General features: G+C 37.1%; 1 protein-coding gene across 1 annotated transcript in view; it reads right to left on the bottom strand.

The window, feature by feature from the left end:
• CDK14 (cyclin dependent kinase 14) overlaps positions 1 to 20,156 on the bottom strand; it is a 229,171-nt gene that overhangs the window by 150,864 nt on the left and 58,151 nt on the right. The window contains exons 5-6 of the mRNA XM_027893192.1: positions 12,456 to 12,518; positions 334 to 457 (exon numbers count right to left, since the gene is read on the bottom strand). Coding sequence (XP_027748993.1) covers positions 334 to 457; positions 12,456 to 12,518 — 187 coding nt within the window. The remainder of the gene's footprint in view (positions 1 to 333; positions 458 to 12,455; positions 12,519 to 20,156) is intronic.

The following is a 20,156-nucleotide window of genomic DNA, read 5'->3' as shown; positions in this document are numbered from 1 at the left end:
TTTTTTTTTTTTTTTTTTTTTTTTTTTTTTTTTTTTTTTTTTTTAAACACTTTTAATTCTAATTCAGAAGTCTCATGATAAATAAAATGCAAATATTTTCAGCATTATCTTCCTTGAGAGAACTGGAGTGTGTATTTGTTTTTCACTTGCTCCCTTTTAATCAAGCATTTTGTTGACCATAATCAATTTCTTCACTCAGGAGTAAAATGTGCAATTATCTACAATGAAGAAGGTGTGTCTAAGGAATAGGGTGGGGGGAAGAGAAATCAATGGAACCATCTGTCTGACATTCCTACAACATTATAAGAGACTTGTAATTAACTGCTTGCCTACCAAAGTCTGCCAGCTTTAACTCCCCCGTGTCACTGATCAGAAGATTCTGTGGTTTCAGGTCCCTGTGCAAAATGTAACGCTGGTGGATGTAAGACAGTCCTCGCAGCAACTGAAATAAAAATAACTGAAAAAGAGGGGGACAAAAAATGACCTCTGTTAATATTTTGCATATAACCACAGGTGAATTCTTCACAATATGCAGGGTGCTTGCATATTGCAGTAACATTTTGTCAGAATTCCTCCCAAACTGGTGCAATTCCCACCCAAATTTAACACAACAAAATTCTCATCTGAAAAATATTTCCTTTGCAAGGACTAAATCCATCCTCCAAGCCCTACTATATCATAGATTCAATTTGCCTGCTTAAAAATGAACAGGAGCGACACAACCATGCGCAGAAGGCTCCGTGTCTACCAGATTATAATTATATTCCATTTACCCATATGGCCTTAGAGATTAGGTGGTAGCCTGAAGACAGATGTGTATCTTCACTAATTATAGGAAACAACAGTACAGGGTGGATAGGGATGAGGAGATTAGGCTGGGGGATGGGGCACTGGAGCTAAAACAAAGAAGAAATTAATAGCATAACAATAATGCCTGTGTACCCAAGGAAATCTGCAAGTATGATAGGTTTTCCCCTCAAAGTTTATTTTAATGGGAGTTTCTTACATATTTTTCATTAGGAAATAATAACTCTCACTGAACCAAAAGATGACTTTTGAAACCTACATGCAATAGTCTTTAAGGTAAATTTAGATAAGAACTTAACTCACTCTTCATGTTTCTTTGAATCCTTCACTGAACTCTACAAATACTTACCCCTAAAACTAAGCATTACTATTGAGTATATTGTAATTTACAACTGTGAACAAAGAGCTGGATGATGAAGATCTTTTGTCCTCCCCTTTTCACCTCCCGCATGCATCATTGTCCTGCATTCTTACTGGCACTTGCTGTGAAAGGCTGTGTTAACCGTCATGGATTTTGGCAATATAAAGGGTGAGTAAACTCTCAGAAGTGATGAAAAACCTATCCTAGTATACAGACACTTCCTATTGCCTGAAATATTTTAAGAAATACTTCAGTTTCCAAAAGGGAACATGAAAATCCCTTGCAAACCTAAACATGGAGGATTCAAGAGTGGATATGAAACAGCTCAGTGGAGAGTGAAACATGCTCTCTCACAAGATGTGGAAACCACACCAAGGATTTGGGAAAAGTCAACCCAGGCACACAAGAATTTCTAATTAACTTGCAACACAAGCATCCTATTTAGTGATTACTGAAGTGAAGAGACATTATAAAAAGGGTTACAAAATCTGATTATAGAAAAGAATAAAGCCTGACATGAAAGAAACAGAAATGTCATGCTACTGAAGTTGAAATGAATTTAATTGCATTTCATTTTTTCCCTGAGTGCAGACACAATACACTCTATGTTTAGCTATTTAGCCAGGGCACAAAGAGCCATATCAATCACCTTCTTGCTAGGGTTGGGTCTAACAATGTGCTGAGGAAACCTAAGAGCAAAATATAGAAACGAAGAATAGCAGGAAAGTCATAAGTAACATGCACATTCCTTTTTGAATTGTGGTTAAAATGGAATGCATGGTACATTAAAACTATTTTAATAAGGGCTAGAAGCAGAAGTGGCTTTCATTACACCCTGAAAATATATTAAAATCTATTACATTAATTCAATATAATATAATATTTAAAATAAAAAGAGAAATCAACCAGTTTTCTAGGCTAAATCAATGGTATTTACCTTAAACATTATTTTTAAATATGCAAAGACATTTCAATTATCATGGTATCTTACGGCACTGCAATCTTTATAAAAATTCCAAATAAATTTATTAATGTGGTCTTTCATTTCGCCTTGAGTCAAGTGATGTAACATCATGTGCTAAAAAAAAAAAAAAAAAAAAAAAAAAAAAAAAAAAAAAAAAAAAAAAAAAAAAAAAAAAAAAAAAAAAAAAAAAAAAAAAAAAAAAAAAAAAAAAAAAAAAAAAAAAAAAAAAAAAAAAGCCCCCAACAGCTAAACAGAATCAACATCTGCTCTTGAGGCCAGCTTTGGAAAATAATTTTATTCCAAACTTGTAGACATGCTCTACTCATCAAGTAGTTCCACAAAAGTTAGTGAATTCACTCACACCTCTTCACAGGAAGACCATGAAAGAGAAAAAAATCTTCCTGAATTTGTTACAGGATTAACTCAGATATTTTGTTGCTTTTTCTTTTCCTCCTCACCTTAGTTATTTGGCAATATTAAAAGTGAAGAGATTTAAGTGAAAACACAAGCCTGACACCTGGCAGCAGAACACAGCAAAACAGAGGCCCTTTGGAATTGCTTGGGAAGAGGAAACACTAAGAGATACTCTCCATTCCCAATGGTTCCCAACTCCACAAAAAACAGAAGCTGAATTAGAAAGAATTGTTTCTGAGGCCTCACAAAACACTTCTGCCCTCTCACAGTCAAGTTCCCATCAGGATCCTTAGGAAAGCCTTCTCCAGGAAATCCATTCCCCTTCCAGAATATCTCCATTACTTTCATAAGGACCAAAATGAATGCTAGATGAGGTACCATCAACTCTTACTCATGTACCCAGTCTGAAATCAACATACCATCTATCATGGTCATACTCTCAACTTGCTGCTTCCTCATTCAATTCTGATCACTGAAACCTCAGCCTTGGGCTTCTGCAGCAGGTTTTGAGCAAGCAAATGAACTGCCATTTCCCCAAGGCCACGGGATGGGACCCTTACAGACCAGAGGACAACTCTAAAAGGAGTCAATGGCAATTTAATATGCATTTTAATGGATTAATTGTGAGGGTAGAAACAACACAGATTGGTAGCTCTGTAGCTTTTATGTTAGTAATTTTAATATTCACATGGTCATATACAAGGCTGTATGAGTATCAAATAACCTGCAATAAACAAGCTAGGACATCACTTTTGTCCGATTTCTAGCCTAATAGTAAGAACAGAGGTTTTGATGTTAAATTAAACACACAAAATGACAAAGGTCATTGTAGTGAGAGTTTAAAAAGACAGAAATCAGGACAGAGATTTGTCTCTACAAGTCAGGTTTTCAGCAACATTAGGAGGCTCAACACTTTATGTTCAGACAAAAAAACCAACCTAACACTTATGGCTTCAGGTCTTGCTTATTTATTATAGCCATTAGAAATACCCTTTTCCCCCTGACTGTAATGCATCTCTGACTTTAATGAGCAACATATTTTAATGAAGAATTTTCTCTGTCAGTGAGAAAAATGACTGCATGTCAAAGCTAATTTGGTGGTTATGGACTGTGATACTAAAAGAATATTAGCAGCTTTTAAAACTTACAAGAGAAAGCCCTCAACTACACAAAAGGGTTAAATAGCATCTATGTAGCCTTTCAAGAGTAAGGGCTGGATAGCCGCTCGAGCTGTACGCAATATTCAACCAAATGCCTATAGTAGTTCTAAACTACTACATTTTCTGAGAGATTTGAGCAGTCCAACTTTCCCGATGTTTTCGTGAGCCTGGATGAGTGTATAACCTAGACCATTACATGCAGATCTAACAGCTGCAAGGTGCCTCATGCTGCAGAATGCTTTGCTCTCTGTTGGCCTCTAAATGAGCTTGTAAGGTAGACGCTGGCACAGGCTGTCTAAACCACACCTAAAGGGTGGGACTGATGGGAGCTAACACTTTCTGACTTGGGTTCAGAAACCTCTTAAGAGTCTAATGATAAAGGGGGATATTCATGTACTTGTGATCCGTGTAAAGTGATTAGATGACTCCATATAGTTGCTCTCCATTCCCAGAGATGGTAGAGAGTTTCTGGCAAAGGAAACTTACTGGGGTAAGTGAAAAGCAGAAATTCATAACATATCTTAAGAGAGATTCTCCAGAAAATGTACCATTCCCACATAGTCTCTGCTGAGGCATCAAGAACCCAATGACAGGAAGGATGCTGGCTAAGAGGGCAGAATAATGAGGCCTGTGGAGGATTTTTAAAAATATTTCCCTGATGGCACAGAGGGATTTCTGACCTATTTCCTGCATTTGAGCTCCCTTAATACATGTTGTGTTGTGGCAGTAAAGGACCAGGCCCTAGATACAAAAGCAACACAGAACTTTTAAGTCTACAGAAGATACGTAAAAATCTTGATTCTGCCCTCTCTGCAGCAAAAAACTCTAAATTGGGCTGATCTAACCTGGACCAGGAGTTAACATCATTTCAGCAGAAAGCTGAAAGCAAGATTGAATTAACATGTCATTCCTTTAGCAAGCTCATACCATTCCATTAGCATAATTACTTTTGAAAAATAATGCACAATACCATAGAAGCTTTATTATCGGTCACCAATGGGAATACAAAGCTCTTGCTTGCTCTGAGTATCAACCCCCACTGTCTGGGTATCACGTAATCATCTGAATTCCCGAATCTGTATTCAGCATCAATCAAATCATATCCAGTCTTTATAGGCCATCAAATCAAAAAATGCCAGTAAAAGAAATGCAACCCGGGACATCCCTTCTCGTGCTTGCAACCAGTGTAGTCCCTGTCATCCAGAGGATATTACAGGCTTCTGTGAATTATTGGCTATTTACAGAGGCAAAAGGAGGTAATAAATCCCTCCAGTACTACCTCACAGCCTTGGAAATAGACACAGTTCTATTCAGTTACACAATCCTCAGTTACGTTTGGGTGTATTAGATTGTTTGGGAGTTTTAGATCAACCTGTTTTAAACAATTAACAAAAGAAAAGACTACCTGGTAATATGTATTATCACAGAAGCAATGAGAAATGTCCCTCTGTGGCTTCTGCTAGCATGTCAAAAGCTCAAAAGCACAATCTTTTTTATCACTCTTCGTTTGCTATTCTTTTCCCTCTTCCCAACCGGGATAATAACAACAAGATAAAATCCAACTTTTCCCTTCTAAAAATGTCCTGGGGAAATACTGAACTTTTTAGGTCAAAGCTTTGTAGCCTCTCTTGTTTAAATTGTCAAAAGAAGGAATTCCTGGAACAGATTGGTGACCTGAGACAAATTTGCATCCCTAAGAATAAAGGATCCTATCTGAATAAAAAATTATTAGCTATTTGAATCAGCAGGATTATTGTGATCATAATAAGCTTTATCTCACTAAAAGGTTCTCCTATCTGACCTTCCTGGAATCAACTGAGTTCCCTCCAAAAGAATTCTGAAATAATTCACTCCAAAATACATTTATAAAGGCTTTTAACTTGTTCCTGCTTTCCTTATATGAGAGTCTTACCAAAAATGCAAAAATGCATACGATACAGCCACTGGGAATGCACATCACACCACTGTTTTAAGAAAATATATACAGATTTTTCCACTTATTTGCAGCAGAAATGCAAAAGAAAGAGATGGAATGTGTTAATTTGCTAACTTCTACTCTCTTTGATGCTTTTAATCATTTTTTTGTCCCCTCTGGATACTACTACAGTCATTTGAAATGAGGAAGGTGTGCTTAATTAAGTGAGTATAAAGACACTCCCTTATGATCAGTTATAGTCATCTGCTAATGTTCAATAAGTGTAAGACTTGGGTTTTTTTTTTTCTTTTGAATTGTAAAAATAAAAATAAATTCAATTAAATCTCCTTTTCTACCTTTCACCAGTTCATTTCCCTGCTGAACTAGGTCAGAGTGGCAATTGTTGCCTTAGCACTTTAAAGATTTTAAAGTGTTCTCTTCCTCCCTACAATATTTTCATGGATTTTGCCATATGAACCACACAGATCATACAGACAATAAATTACAAGCACATTTATGAAAGCGACATTCTTATAGCATGAATTTTAACATGCTGATAAAGATTCTGCATTTACTGTTCACAGTTGTGCATATTATCTAATCATTACTTTAAGTGACAAGACTGACATAGAGTGAAATGCTGATGCCATATTTAATGTCTGATAACTAAAAAGTCTAATTTAAATAATCAATTCTCAATGCCATGTGTAAAAGACGACCTTAATTTGGCATAACATTATTCTGCCTGCTGCACACCTGCTTCTTCACTGGATGAGGAATGAAAAATAGCAACTTCTCAACCGCATTAAACAGCTTTGCTTTTTACTTAGCATATCTCCTGAAATATATTTTTAATTCAACTCCACATCAGCAGCATCACTAATTTCAGTAGGCAAGGGATAGATTTCAAAAGAATGAAATTAGTTAGATTTGCTTCCAGTAACAACTGATAAAATTAAAAGGACCACCACAGCAGGTATTCACCTCAGAGTAAAAGACTTTTCTTAAACCCCAGTGAGTCAGTGACATGAAAATACATCACAGCTGGATTTATTCTCGTGGTTTAACTGCCCACTTCCTGTGCATCTAGGTCTATGCAGTCTGCCTTTTGGTCAGATACCTCTAGTTACACACAGGCTCTCATGCACCACAGCTTCCCCTTCATCACATAATCAGGTATTTGACACACGGATGCAGGACTGGCCATGTCATCCAACATATGTCTCCTACAAAAAAGAGGAACAAAAATGTCCTGTGCACACCACAGATATTTATACTATCACACGATGGAAATCAAACAGAAGCAGGCCAGGGAGGCCTACATCATTAACACAACTCTAGCTAAAACCTAAAGCATTTTTATCGTACTTTTTGGATACTATGCTTTACTAACAAGCATATAGGTTTGTATCTTACTAAAAATAAATGGAGCTACGGCTCAGCAGGAGCCAGTACACAATGCTCTGCTACTGCCAAAGTTCAAGCAGCTGCACTTCAAGTGCAGCAAAGCCTCATAGGGATGGGACATAGGAACTGCCTAATCCTTCCATGTTCTGGATGCTTCCCTACCCTTTGTGCTTCAGATTATTCTAAAGCTGTAATCAGTTCGATGATAAATATTTATGTTTACAGAAGACATCAGATGACAACTACCCTATGGCTTTGACTCAGATTATCAATTTTCACAATAGTCATTAAATACCAAAATTACTCATCTGTCAAAAACAGATTCCATTTTAAAAACTGCAACCATTAGTTAAAGGACAACGTTCATAGTATTGCAGTAAAGAGAGGAATACATAAGTACCATAAATGATTAAGTGTCATAGATTTCTGGTAATAGCAAATAACATTCACTGTATTTCAACATTTTCAATCCAGTGTGTTGAAGACCAGCATTAAATCCTTAGCTTAATAAATCCAATATTTTTATCATATATGATTGGGGAGGTTGTTATTATTTTTTGACTATATAGTTGCTATAAAGTTGACCGACCTCTTCTTGAGCATTTAGCACAGAAAAATGTTGCAGCATCCCATTATGTTTCATTAATTCCTATCAATTACATTTCTTTCAAACCATTTTTAAAAAGTTTTAAAACAAGCTAATTATAGTTTTTTGCTAAAATTAAAGCATATTTTACAGAGAATATTGTTACAGAGATTATTGACTGCCCTAGCAAGCTTAATACCTAAATTCCAATCCACACTTTGCCACATACCCTGACTCAGTATTACAGTGATGAAACACATTTTAGAAAGGTTGTGGGGGAGGGGGTAGGGCTTAGTTGGTTGAGGTTTTGCTTCATAAATATCCATCCATTATGCATAGAAAACTGCTGTGCCTTGCTTCCTAGGAGCAAGGAAAGCTCAAAATTGAGATGGGTGAGAGCTGAAGCCTTGAAGGCTCCTGGGAGAAGGCTGAATATTCCTGTTTCTTGATGCAAAGCTCAACAAGAGGGTCTGCCTATTTCTTCTTAACACTTTTTTGCCCTAGGAAGAGAAGAGGTGCCCAGGGAGAGGAACAAATCAGTGCAGCAATATTAGATAGAATAAGAACAAACTGGAAGTTCCATCTCCCTCCAGTCACAGTAGATTACAGGAGCCTTCCAAGTTGCCCGAAGTAAAAGATTTTGAGAGTGATAAAGAGACCTTTTTTGGTATGGCTGACAACCTGCTGTCATTCAGGTTGGTGTTGCATGAATTAAGGAGCAGTGGGTCAAAGGCAAGTGCCTTTTTATTTCGCTAAAGATAGGGGTTTTTCTGCCAAATGCTCACACCAATCAATATTACCTCTAACACTGAAAGTAGAAGAAAAGAAAAAAGAGAAAAAAATGAGTATGCTTTTCTCAAAGACTACAGCTATTTCAAGGCAGCACCACTAATTAAGAAGCAAATCAGCTTTCATTATTAGATTTATTTTTAAGGCAGGGATGCAAACAGGCAGTGCAGGCATGACAGATGCAAGCCTCTGCTCCACTTATTCCACCAGTAATAGGACAGTAAATACAGTAAACAAACTCAGCTATAAAATAAGTGCATCAAGACATAAAGAGGAATTTATGTGCTTTACTGGCAATGTAATAATTTGGAGTAAAAGACATGGTTGTAATAACAATGATATTTCAAAGGTTAGAAGAAGTTAAGAACAGTTACATTTTCACAGGACATGCTGAAATGCACAAAAAAGGTACTTAAGGGACATAAATCAGAATGAAGATCATCATAAAAAAAATAAAATATCACTGGTAGAGTCAACTACTTCTTATGATCCACTAGAGTTCCTGCTCTAGGAAGCAATCCAGATGTTTTAGTTGAGAGTGAACTATCTCTAAAAGCTGGAACAGCTGTAGGAAAGAAAGCCAGGAGTACAGATTTCAGTAGTCCAGGCCAGCAGAAGCAGCACAGGGAGAGTCAGGAGTAAACCTGGTACCTCAGTTTGCCACAGCACGTTTTGCAGCTTGGCAAGTGCCACACAGTACACATATAAATCAACTCTTATTTCCTATCATGTACAAGGCTGCAGCAGTGGCTTCCACAAGAAACATAATTATATGGAGGGCCATGTATTTAAAATTTATTGTGTGCCTTCAGTTCTGGAAAAACTGAGGAAGATATCTTCAAAACCAGACAAGAGAAGATGAGGCCCTGCCTACTACACAAGAACTTATTAACTGATCACCTTTTTTCTCATCATCTCTAACACTGTAGAAAGTATATTAATATATAGTTATAAATAAATGTTAGACATGCAAGCTTGTTAGTTACCAAAGATGTAAACTGTGTTTTCCAAGGATACTTGGTTTAATGTTCTCAGGGATAGACAATTTTAAGACATCTCACCTTCACACAAAAATTCTGTGAAGGGTTTAAAGCCAGATGTTATTTGTAAGACTTGTGCCTCCATGCATGAATTATGAAACTCTGAAATTATTATGTGTCAGTACATACATACCATTAAAAACGCTAAACCTAATACTTTGGGAAGCAGTATTGTTTTATTTGCGTAAACATCCTGTCCCAAGACTTCTACAACTGCCAATTGAGACATTCTTGTTTCTACTTCCACATACTTATAATATCCTGCTTAGTCTTTATTTAAAATATTTAAATGACAGCAAATAGCCTATTTGAAACCACAAAGAAAGGCAATGTCAAACACAACACCCGAGGGGACAGCAATATATGTGTCCATCAAAGTAATTTGGATTTTTATTCTATTTACAATTCTTCATTTAAAAGTAAGCCTGAGGGAACAAGCATTGTCTTTAGCTTGTAAATATAGAGAAAATTCAGAAATATAATTAGGCAGGAGATGTCCCACAGAAAACAAAACATAATTAAATAATGGTTTTGCTTCTGCCTTCCTATAAAGTACTGCTTTACAGGAACTACCTTATATATTCTTTGGAAAAAGAAAGATGTTTGATTATGTGGTTTTGTATTTATAATAACTGGCAACAAGCCAGAGAGGAATATCCATCAGCAGGCAATACTTTCCTCAAGAACAAAATTAAAAGGCAGGGGGTCTTTTGTCATACTGGGAGAGCATTAATGGGCTTAATCCCACAGGTTAGCCCCAGAGAGATGAGACTAATCTATTGCTACTGGAATATAATTGCTCAACTGGAAGTTTTTTAAATGGATTTAGGGATCACATAACCACTGATTCTGAACAAACACTGTCCAAAAGTCTGACTAAAAGTGAAATTCCTAAAGCACCTCTAGCAAGAAGGGGCTGGCAGGGAAAGACGGCTAATTAGCATGTCTCAACATAACCCTTAAAAATCAGCTGTATCTCCAAAGAGACAACTTTGTCCAGAAGCTAAAATCAACATAGGTGGCAAAGTCTCAGAACCACAATTAGATATGTCAACAAGCTGAGTACAGAACAGCAAAGCATTAAGATATTATTAAGTAACCATCTTACTGCTAGAAAAGAGTAGTGCAAGCTTTCAATTTGACATGCTGGTGAAGGTCTGGGAGCTTTTAACATATATGACTGGGTTTCTGTCCTCACAGCTGAAGAAATCACTCTCTTGGGCTATTTTTCACTCAGCTTTGAGATCAGGTATTCACTGAAAATGTCAAGCTGGCTGGTTCAGTTTTAAATTGGTAGGAGCTCAAACCATCATGTCAGGTTTTAATTACTGCATCAATTAACACTAGCCTTTGCTGCTTGCCTGGCAAGAGAGTGCACTAAATATATCCAATAGATTTTCATTAATATTATTTAAGAGAAAAAAAAAAACTATTAAAAGGGATTCCTCATGGTAGAAGCGTAGTTTCATCTGCTCTAACTTCCAAATTTGGGGATTTTTTCACTTTTTCTTTTTTTTTTTTTTTTTGTCAGTTTTGTTTTATTAAAAATCCATTTGGACTATAAAAAACTTGAACTAGCAGTACCTCAGGACTCTACATGTGCTTATTCAAAGAAATATTTTTAATGTGTCTATAAGCTTTGCAAGTGTTGCACTGTTGTTAGATGGTAAAGATAGCCACGCAACTACATGCAGCAAAATCTGAAAAGGAAATGCTGCTGCTGCAGTTCAGTCTGCAGCTACTATTTTAAAAGACAAGTATCTCAGGATTTAGAAGGTTACATGATACATTAGCAAGCCCAACTATCTGCCTACACCCACCCTCCCCAAAGACAAGCTCACTGGGCCCTGATAAGATCGAATGAAAGTACAATTATGCAAATTATAGTGTCTTTTTAGCAGTGAACAATTACAGCTACAATGACTACTTCATATCAGACCTCGAACTATACAGCACTGCAGCTTTGCAAATCTGTAGTAGCACAAAGAACCTTCAAAGCAAGTCTTCACTTATACCAAACACTCACAGAGGCACTGGGAAGCTGGCAGTGGGACACCCATGGGCTTTCCCTGTTCCCACTAGCAATATGTCTGAGGGACAGTCAGACATTACAAGGATGCTATCTTGCAGCATACATAAAATGCATTTTCAAAAAGAATACTTTTTTTTTTTTAGTTAGGCCAAATACACACAGTAAGGAAGAATTTTCCTTAAATTCATTAGATAGCAGTTATTCTCATCTACTTCATATGTTGTAGATGACACTTTTCAGTCAAAGAACATGGAAAAATCATGAAATTACATTATAAAACTAGATGATGGGCAACAGTGATTAGCTACAGCAGAAAAAAAAAATCCTTCCTCTTTTTAAAACATTTTCTTTCCTTAAACCAAACAGGCCCTCTGAGTTTTCCAGAAAAGAGAGGGTTATGTTTTTCCATGAACTTCTAAATTTAAAGAAGTTAAATACTGGAATAAAACTCTCAGTAGAAGTGAAGATTTAAACACTTCCAAAGTAAAACAACAATGAGACTGATGTTAAAGTGCAAGACAGGTGTAACAAACATCATCTGAGCGATCTATACACACACGACACATTCTGCATGTCTGGTTGGTTTCCATTTAATGTTAAAATCATTTGGCTGACTTCCCAAAAAGTAACTGGATCAAGTCTCTACCCATCTATATTTCCATTAAATCCTGCTATTAAACCCCCTCTTTCTTGCATAATGATTCCAAGTATCTACCTTAGAAGGAAAAAAAAATTCCAAAGTGAGATCAGCTATGAAAATGCTTCACCAAAGTAAGTGAGCAAAAAGATTAGGGAATATTTTATCTGCTCATATAAAAAGCTAATAGGGCAACTGTTTGAATGGAGGGGAGGAATTATCAACACTGTTAATAGCATTTACTCATATATATAATATATAAACAGTTTCTATGAAAAAATTGACATGACATTTTACACTGCTACTGTGTTTGCCTTCAAAGTGTGCTCTTTTTGACTCTTACCTTCACATTCTCTGGATGAAGCCCTCCAGGGTGTTTGTCCATGTACTGACATAAATCAGTGTGCTAAAAGAAAGTCAGATGGAGAAAAGCATATTAATAACCGTATGACTGCAGCAATAAATACCCCTCAACTTAGGAGTGGACAGAACAAATGGAAAATAAGGAGATTTTTTTCAGTCACACATGTGCAAACATACACTTGTACCTTTACACTAATTTTAATTAACAGCCTTGGTAATTTGACTGATATGAATATTCAATAAATGCAAATTAATATTTTTTCTAATACCCTGTATATGGTAAATTAATTACCTGCATTTTAGTTTCATTTTATACCTTGCAAGGAAAGTATCACCTTCAATACCCCAAAGATAGTATCTAGAGGGAAGAGGAAGAACCTAAAGGGAGAACCTCACATGCAACTCTAATTGTTCACATTAAAACACTGCATTTTAAACACAATTTTATAGTGATTCTAGATTAGGATGGCTTAAGGGTTTAGAAAATAAAGCTGAAAGGCACTGCATGTCAGAGTACTGAATGATACTTTCCAAACAGAAGCACATATGATGGACATGTACAGCCATTAATTACAGATACTTTAGGAAATAGCTTCACTGAAGAATTAAAACCAAAGTTTTTACTTCACATTGAATATAGTTACCTATATTCCCTGCAAACATCACATAAAATCTCTTCAGAAAAAAAAGCAGACTTGCAATGTATAGATTAATGTTATTTTTAATAAGTAAATATTTATTGCTTTCACTTTGGAAACAGGACTTTCTCTGAATTCTTCTCTTACACTTCTTCACTTCAGCAGCATGGTTTTAGTCAAGTGGCATGTTGTGTCTCTGATTTGTTTGCACAGCTCAGCTTCTGGAACTATGTTCAGAATAAACAAAGCAAAAATATGTGCTAGACTAACCAGCAAAGACAGAGAGACAGACGCTGCCTTCCACATCTGGTTTCTGAACACATCTGGTAAAAATCATCCAACATTCCTTGAAAAGCTACTTGGCAATACCCACCTCACATACAGAACAGCCCAGCTAAATATAGACAGTTTTCAAGGTGAGAGTTTTGAACAAAAGCTGCCTTCCACAGAGTAGAATGATTTTTCTGTGCAACATTTCCCAAAACAGGAGGCATTCTTTAGTTCTCTTTTGCAAGGCTGTATGGATACATGGGAAATTTCACATCCAAGACACAAAATTCATTCTAGCCACAACTATTATACATAATCTTCTCTTCTGAAGTCACAAACCACAAAAACCTACCATGCATATAGAATGAACACTGCAATGACATAAGATGCACTGGATGATTAGGTTGTGCACTAGCACAGCTACTTTCAGGAATTCTTACATGGCTTCAAGAGAGCAAGTGCCCTGACTACAGGAAATTGCTTGAATCCCAAAATGAACAGTAAGGGTATCACAAGGGCACAGTCAAACAGGCAAACCACACTAAATACAACACCACAAATCTTCTTCCAAAACACAGGTTACAGTAAGCAATTCATCAATTTATAGTTCACACTTCAGTGAATGCCTTTAGAAAGAAAATTTAAAACTACATCTCTACCTGTGAATAGTTACTTCCAGTGTACTGCATTTTGCATAAAGACTCTGTTAAGTTTAATGACTTATTCATCATTTCTGTCAATCTTTAGCCACTTCAGGTATATATTCCTCTTCTATTCTCCCAGTTAGTTTTCTGGGACTCTATCAATAAACCATGCCAAAATGGACCAGTCATCCCTTCAGTATGCATCCTCACATTGCTGGCTTTGGTCTTGTTTTACTGCATCAACACCAAAACAAAGTCATCTGCTAACCTTGTCATTTATTTGAATAAATGAACAGGTTTTGAGTACTAACCCCAGCACAAGAGTCTGCCTCTGGTAAAATATCTGTTTAAATACCATTACTACATTGGCGGCTGGTGTCAAATAAGAAGTTCAGAGGATTCTCCTCATTTTAATGGGTTAACTGTTATTGAAGAGAAATACAAGATTGTTGGAATAACATGTTCTCTTCTTTAACCTAAATACAAACCTTTGAATAGTGGTAGCACCTGCAGCCCTCAAAAAAGTTTAAAGAATAGCCTGAAATTTCAATTTAGAAAGCCTGTCAGGGTGACCAGGGAAGTGCTGTCCCATCCTCAGACACGCCCAGCATGGACCCTGAGCACTGTATGCTCCCTTGCATAGGCTGGCTGAAGGAATGCAAGTTCAGCCTTTCAGCCTTTGTGAGCGACAGATAACCTGATAGGTGGGAAGCTTACTGCCTGCTTCACCTTCTACTGATTTCCATAATCTGCAACTGGTCAGCTGACAGAAACCAGATCAGAGGAAGACAAACCCAATACCACTTCTTAAAGTCCCATCCCTGAAGCCCCACCACGCAAGCCCCACCAGCTGCACCTTTATATTCACCAAAATCTTTTCATCCTATTCAGAGTCACATCACTAGGAACACCAATAAGTCACCTTTTTTATTTCCAATATGCTTGTAATAAATGGTCAGGATAACCCCATTTTCTTACACTTATATTTCAGTTACTATCTGGATGCCTTTTCTCCACACAGAAACAGCAATGACGATCATGTTTGTATTATGTATCATTAACCTCTTCTTCCTACCCCAAGGATCAAGGCTACTGGGAGCCTGACACAACCTTCTGTATCAAAACCTTCAAAAACTGATTCCATGAGTCTATTTAAAATTCAGTGTAAGCATCAATTTCCTCTGAATCCTGAAAATCTTAGAGAGTCAATTGTACAGCAGTCTTTTGGCATTTATTTTTTGCCCTACAGACACACTACAGAAGTAGAGAAATCTCTACCAAACCTTCATTCAGACAAGAAACAGGAATTGAAAGTCTCTTCTGTTCAAACTTTCAAGAATTTGCTCTCATAAAACTGAGCTAGAGTCCTTCTCATAAAAGTAACTGAACACTGTGGTACCAGTTGTGAAAGCAACTTACAATGTTAGAGTACATTGTTTCTCACTTTAAGAAAAAGAAGGTAGCAGCAAAGCAAAGGCAGCATCAGCTGCTTTTCTTTTCCCAAGGTAAGGACTAAATGCACGTTGAATTAAACATTAGTATAGCCAGGAAAACTGACAGCACTGGAGAGACAGCTCTTTCTAAACCTGTTTTCCTTTTTGGCAGGCAAGTGTCTGCTCCAGTGTTTGTGTGCACAACTGACATTGAAGAAGACAACATGAATGCAAGTTTCAGGAAAGCATTAGAAAAGAAAACAAAGACCAAACTGGATAAAAGCAGTTTTCTAATGGTATTCCATGAAATTGGTACCGTATAGATGAATGGAGTCTTTTTATTCATGCTGTTTTTCTAAGTGGAAGACAACATGCTTTCCCAAGTGGAACAGTGGCTGCAAATACAGCATGCCACACTGTGACACTGGAGACTTTGCTGTGGTTACCACCTTGATCTGATGAAATATAAACCCGAAAGCAAAATTCAAGATACAACTACCATTGCCAAGAACATAAAACTATGCTGAAATAAGGTACAAAGACAAGAAAAAACCCAACCAATACACGTTCTACAATCCATTCTCCACTGTCTCGGAGGGTGAGGGCACCTCACAGGGAAGTAGAATACACTGGGAATGCAGTACAGAGATTCCCAAATAATTACAGGCATCTGTCACAAGCATTCTGATCCCAGTTGAACCTGGCTAAACCAATTCTTCTTTGAGCTAGCTCTTAACAACTCTATCAGCCACACTGTTTAATCCTCAACACACATTAATCACCAAAGTAATACCATGCTGACAGAACGTGGTATAGTTTATCTTAAATTGAAAATCCCATTGATTCCTGCTCTTTACACTCCACCAGTTTATCCAACCTTTTATTTGCTTCCCCAATAAATGTACATTATGATAAATTTTAAAATGTGCCGAGAGAGGAGACTGGGAATCTCACGATGAATAGCAAAAATTTTTCTTATCTGAATTACAATGGCAGCAATTTCTGATGGTGATGATGATTCCCAATACAGAAGGGGTGGAATCCAGTTCTCCATTGCAGTTATTATTGGTCTTATCTTGAAACAATACTTTGATTGAGGCAGGAACCTCAGAAGACACCCTGTTTCCAACATGCACAAAAAAATAAAAGTTCAACAACCCCCACATAACTTCACCACACAGTCCACTGCAGAGCTGCACAACAGGCTCTTCCACAAGGATGACCAAAGGAGATTGCACAGGCCATGTTTATCTTGCCATCCTCTAATTTTAAGAGCTTGACTTTGCCACCTCACTAACAAAATAATGTTTTGTGCAAAATCTGTTATGCTTTAAGTGAACAATTTGATCTCTCCTCCCACTGCTGGCTCCTCCAGAAACAATTTCACTTCCTCCAGGGAATCAATCCACAGTATTTGAAGAGAAAGACTAAAGCCAAGTCTTTGAAAGGAGATGAAGAATCTTCCAAGACATAGTTCTTAAGTACAATTTACAATTTTTTTGAAGTTTCTCGCTTGACCAAATTTCAAGCAATTTTGAAAATAATAGCTAAATGCTAACCACAGCAAAAGGTTACCCATTCCCTAAATTCCAAGTCCATGCTATAAGGCTTAAATATTTATAATAAGGGTCCTCCAGATACAGTTTTAAGATATCTTGGCCATTTTGGCTGACATTAAAAATAAATCTAGGCAACTTAAGGCAGACTTTGGCAACTTTTTTCTTCAAATAATTTTATTTCACTAAATTGTGCTAGAAGATCACTGCTCCAGGGCTGTGCCTTGACTTCAGGGCTCTGGCACACGCAGGTACCCCTGCTTAAGAAGGCCCTGTCCAGCCTTTTTGTTACCTTTGATTACCTCAGCACGTTAAAACACAAACCCTTTCCTCAGTGCAGATCTCAAGCAACTAGACTTTCATTAAGAAACCCTTGACCCTTCCTGGAATAGATGGCACAATTTCTTGTTAGACCAGAGGCTGCATAATGCTTCCCAGGACAGGGAATAGAAAACTCATGCTCAGCTATACTAATTTAGCCATTCTCCTGTTTCCAAACTGAATGTGGAAGCACATCAGCCAATGCCCATTTTGATCCAAACTTCAATGAATTATGAATATTTTCCTCCCTGTGATGGAAACAAGTATCACAATTCCTACAGGTACGTGAAAATGAGGGAGAGATTAAATTACTTATTCAACATAACTGTTCATAGTCTAAATAAAAATTAAGAAAGTTGTACAAGGATTAACCAAATCAATCTTGTGGGATAGTGAAAAAAAGGAAAAAAAAAAAAGGAAAATGCACACTTGCTCAGACTCCTTCTGTAATGTTTTCCATTCACTTCGTCCCTGCACCATCAACTGTGACAATACCACAAATGTTTCATTTACCTCATGAAATACTGTCTCCAGACTTACATGAAGAAATGAACTGATGAATTGGGGTTTTCATTTAAACTTGGGGCAGCGTATAGTTATATGAAGGTAATTTTTATTCTGCAAGACTCTGGTTTATGTTAGTGGACGTGTGCTTATGTTTGTGAGCATACTGTGTATAAGCATCTGCTGAAGGGAAAAGAATTCTGGATGATATTTATACAGCTGAAGAAAGGTTTATATACGTTGCATCCTACTTCTGGAAAAGAGACAGTATGCAAACAGAGAAAAAAAACCCACAAATGTTGATGGTGCAGACTCTACCCTTCTCCCCTTGAAGAAGGAATTCTAAATATGAATAGATGAGTAAATCACAAGCTACAGATGTCCTCAGATATGCTCAATTCTTCACTTTACAACTGTTTTGCTCAACTATCTTGCTCAGAAATCAAAGACTCTGCTATCAAACACAAACATGTTCAGACAAAGGGCAGGACGTTTCCTTTTAAAGGCATGGCCAGTGACATGAAATGAGCTCTACTTTGCCAGCCTTCTCCATACTAATAACACAATTGTCATTCTCTTCTAATTAAATTAGTCAGTTCTACTTCCCATGCAATACATTTTCTTTCCTTCTTCTTCCTCAGTCATGATAAATCTCCATGTGACTTAGCCATCCCATAACGCTGCCTAATTGGTTTCAGCTGTCATTTTTGAAGCCAAAATGCACGGAGAGCCCGGGGCTTGTGAGTGGAACAGGAAGCACTTCCAACTGCATTCCCATCATGTAAAACCAGCAATGTGAAAGAACCCTTCCATTAAAACAAAAATGGGAGTATTTGGCTGCCGGCAATGCCATCATGCAGCAGACAGATTGTGCTGCTCCACTGAGGCAGCGAGGCTGTTGTGAGCCATTCCTCTCTGTTCAAAGGAGAGCACACATTATTTATGCCCTAGCAGCTTTCCTGACAAAAATACTTTCCCTTTTGTCACCAACAAATTCTTAAACCGATAATATAATTTACCAATAAAAGCACAGGCAGTAGGAATATTTGAAGTGACATGAGAACAAAGAAAAGTTAATTCCATTTAAATGGCACATATCCTCCAACCTAAGTGCTCTGCAGATTACTGTGCCACACTTTAAACTCATTTCATGTTGCTGGTATTTTCAAAAGTGTCATAGACTCTTATTTTCATGTATTTCTGTGGCTTTCTATAATTCAGTCCTTTCACTCTATGAGATGACACAATGTTAGCCATACTAACAAAAAATACCCTGCAAGCAAGCTATCTCTGGGTGATACCTAAGCAACTTCCAGCAAAACAGCAGCAGGCAACAGCACCAGCTGGGCTGAGCAGCAGGGGAAAGATATAATAAGGATTCATGAAAGAAAAAAACTGCCCCACAAGACACCTTTAATGAAAACAATTTAGCTAACAGATGTTTCTAGTGCCTTGGATTTCTCTCACACTGTCAACAAAGATAAATATACTTCAAAATACATGAACAATACTATATAGAAAAAGAGGCTGGGCAGCGAGGGAGTAGGCAACACAGATAGAAACATACCTGAAAATCCCAGAGAGAAAAAGGAATGCACAGTTGTCTGATTTTTGGCTGTTTTTAGAGAAGATAAATTTATTTATAGATACAAAGTCTCTGTTTGTTTCACAAAGAACAATCTGGTCCCTTACAGACAAGCGAGACACACACAGCTGAGGAAAGAATTGCTGAATGAACTAAGAGATCTTCAACAAAATATAATTTTCTAAAGATGCTAGTTTATTTTCCCCCCTATTCTTTAGCCACCTTAGTAATTCTATCAGCTTTGTGTTCTTAGTAAATCAGGGAAAGGAGACAAAACATATCTAATTTAGTGAGATTATTTTAACTTAAGAATGACATTGCAAAAATCAGTAGAAATTCCTGTTTAGTATGATCAAAACCTAGCATCAAATCATCACCTTGTGTTAACTGTGATGGACTTACAGACTCCAAAATCAACAGGCTTGGGACAATTTTTGCGAGCCATAACACATGTTGTGTGTGCACTTTTTCTTTAATTTGCTAAATCATTGAGCTTCCATAGCATTGAATGTTATATCCGCTATATCCACATATAACAAACAAACAAAATCTGAAGATACAAAAAAGCTTCTCGTTATAAGAGCATGGCAGATACCCATAAGCTCATGGTGAGGGTACCTGCTCCAGGACCACTTAAGCAGAACACATACATGTCAGGGAGGCTGACAGTCCACATATAGCCACACTAAGCCACACTAAGTATCCATGCTGATATCAGCACAGGACTGAC

Source organism: Empidonax traillii, unplaced genomic scaffold (genome assembly GCF_003031625.1).
Source record: "Empidonax traillii isolate 1590-97213 ecotype Southwest subspecies unplaced genomic scaffold, ASM303162v1 scaffold384:size1533304, whole genome shotgun sequence".
Classification (NCBI taxonomy): domain Eukaryota; kingdom Metazoa; phylum Chordata; class Aves; order Passeriformes; family Tyrannidae; genus Empidonax; species Empidonax traillii.
The sequence above is the reverse complement of the archived record's forward strand: the minus strand, read 5'-3'. Positions and strand labels throughout refer to the sequence as shown.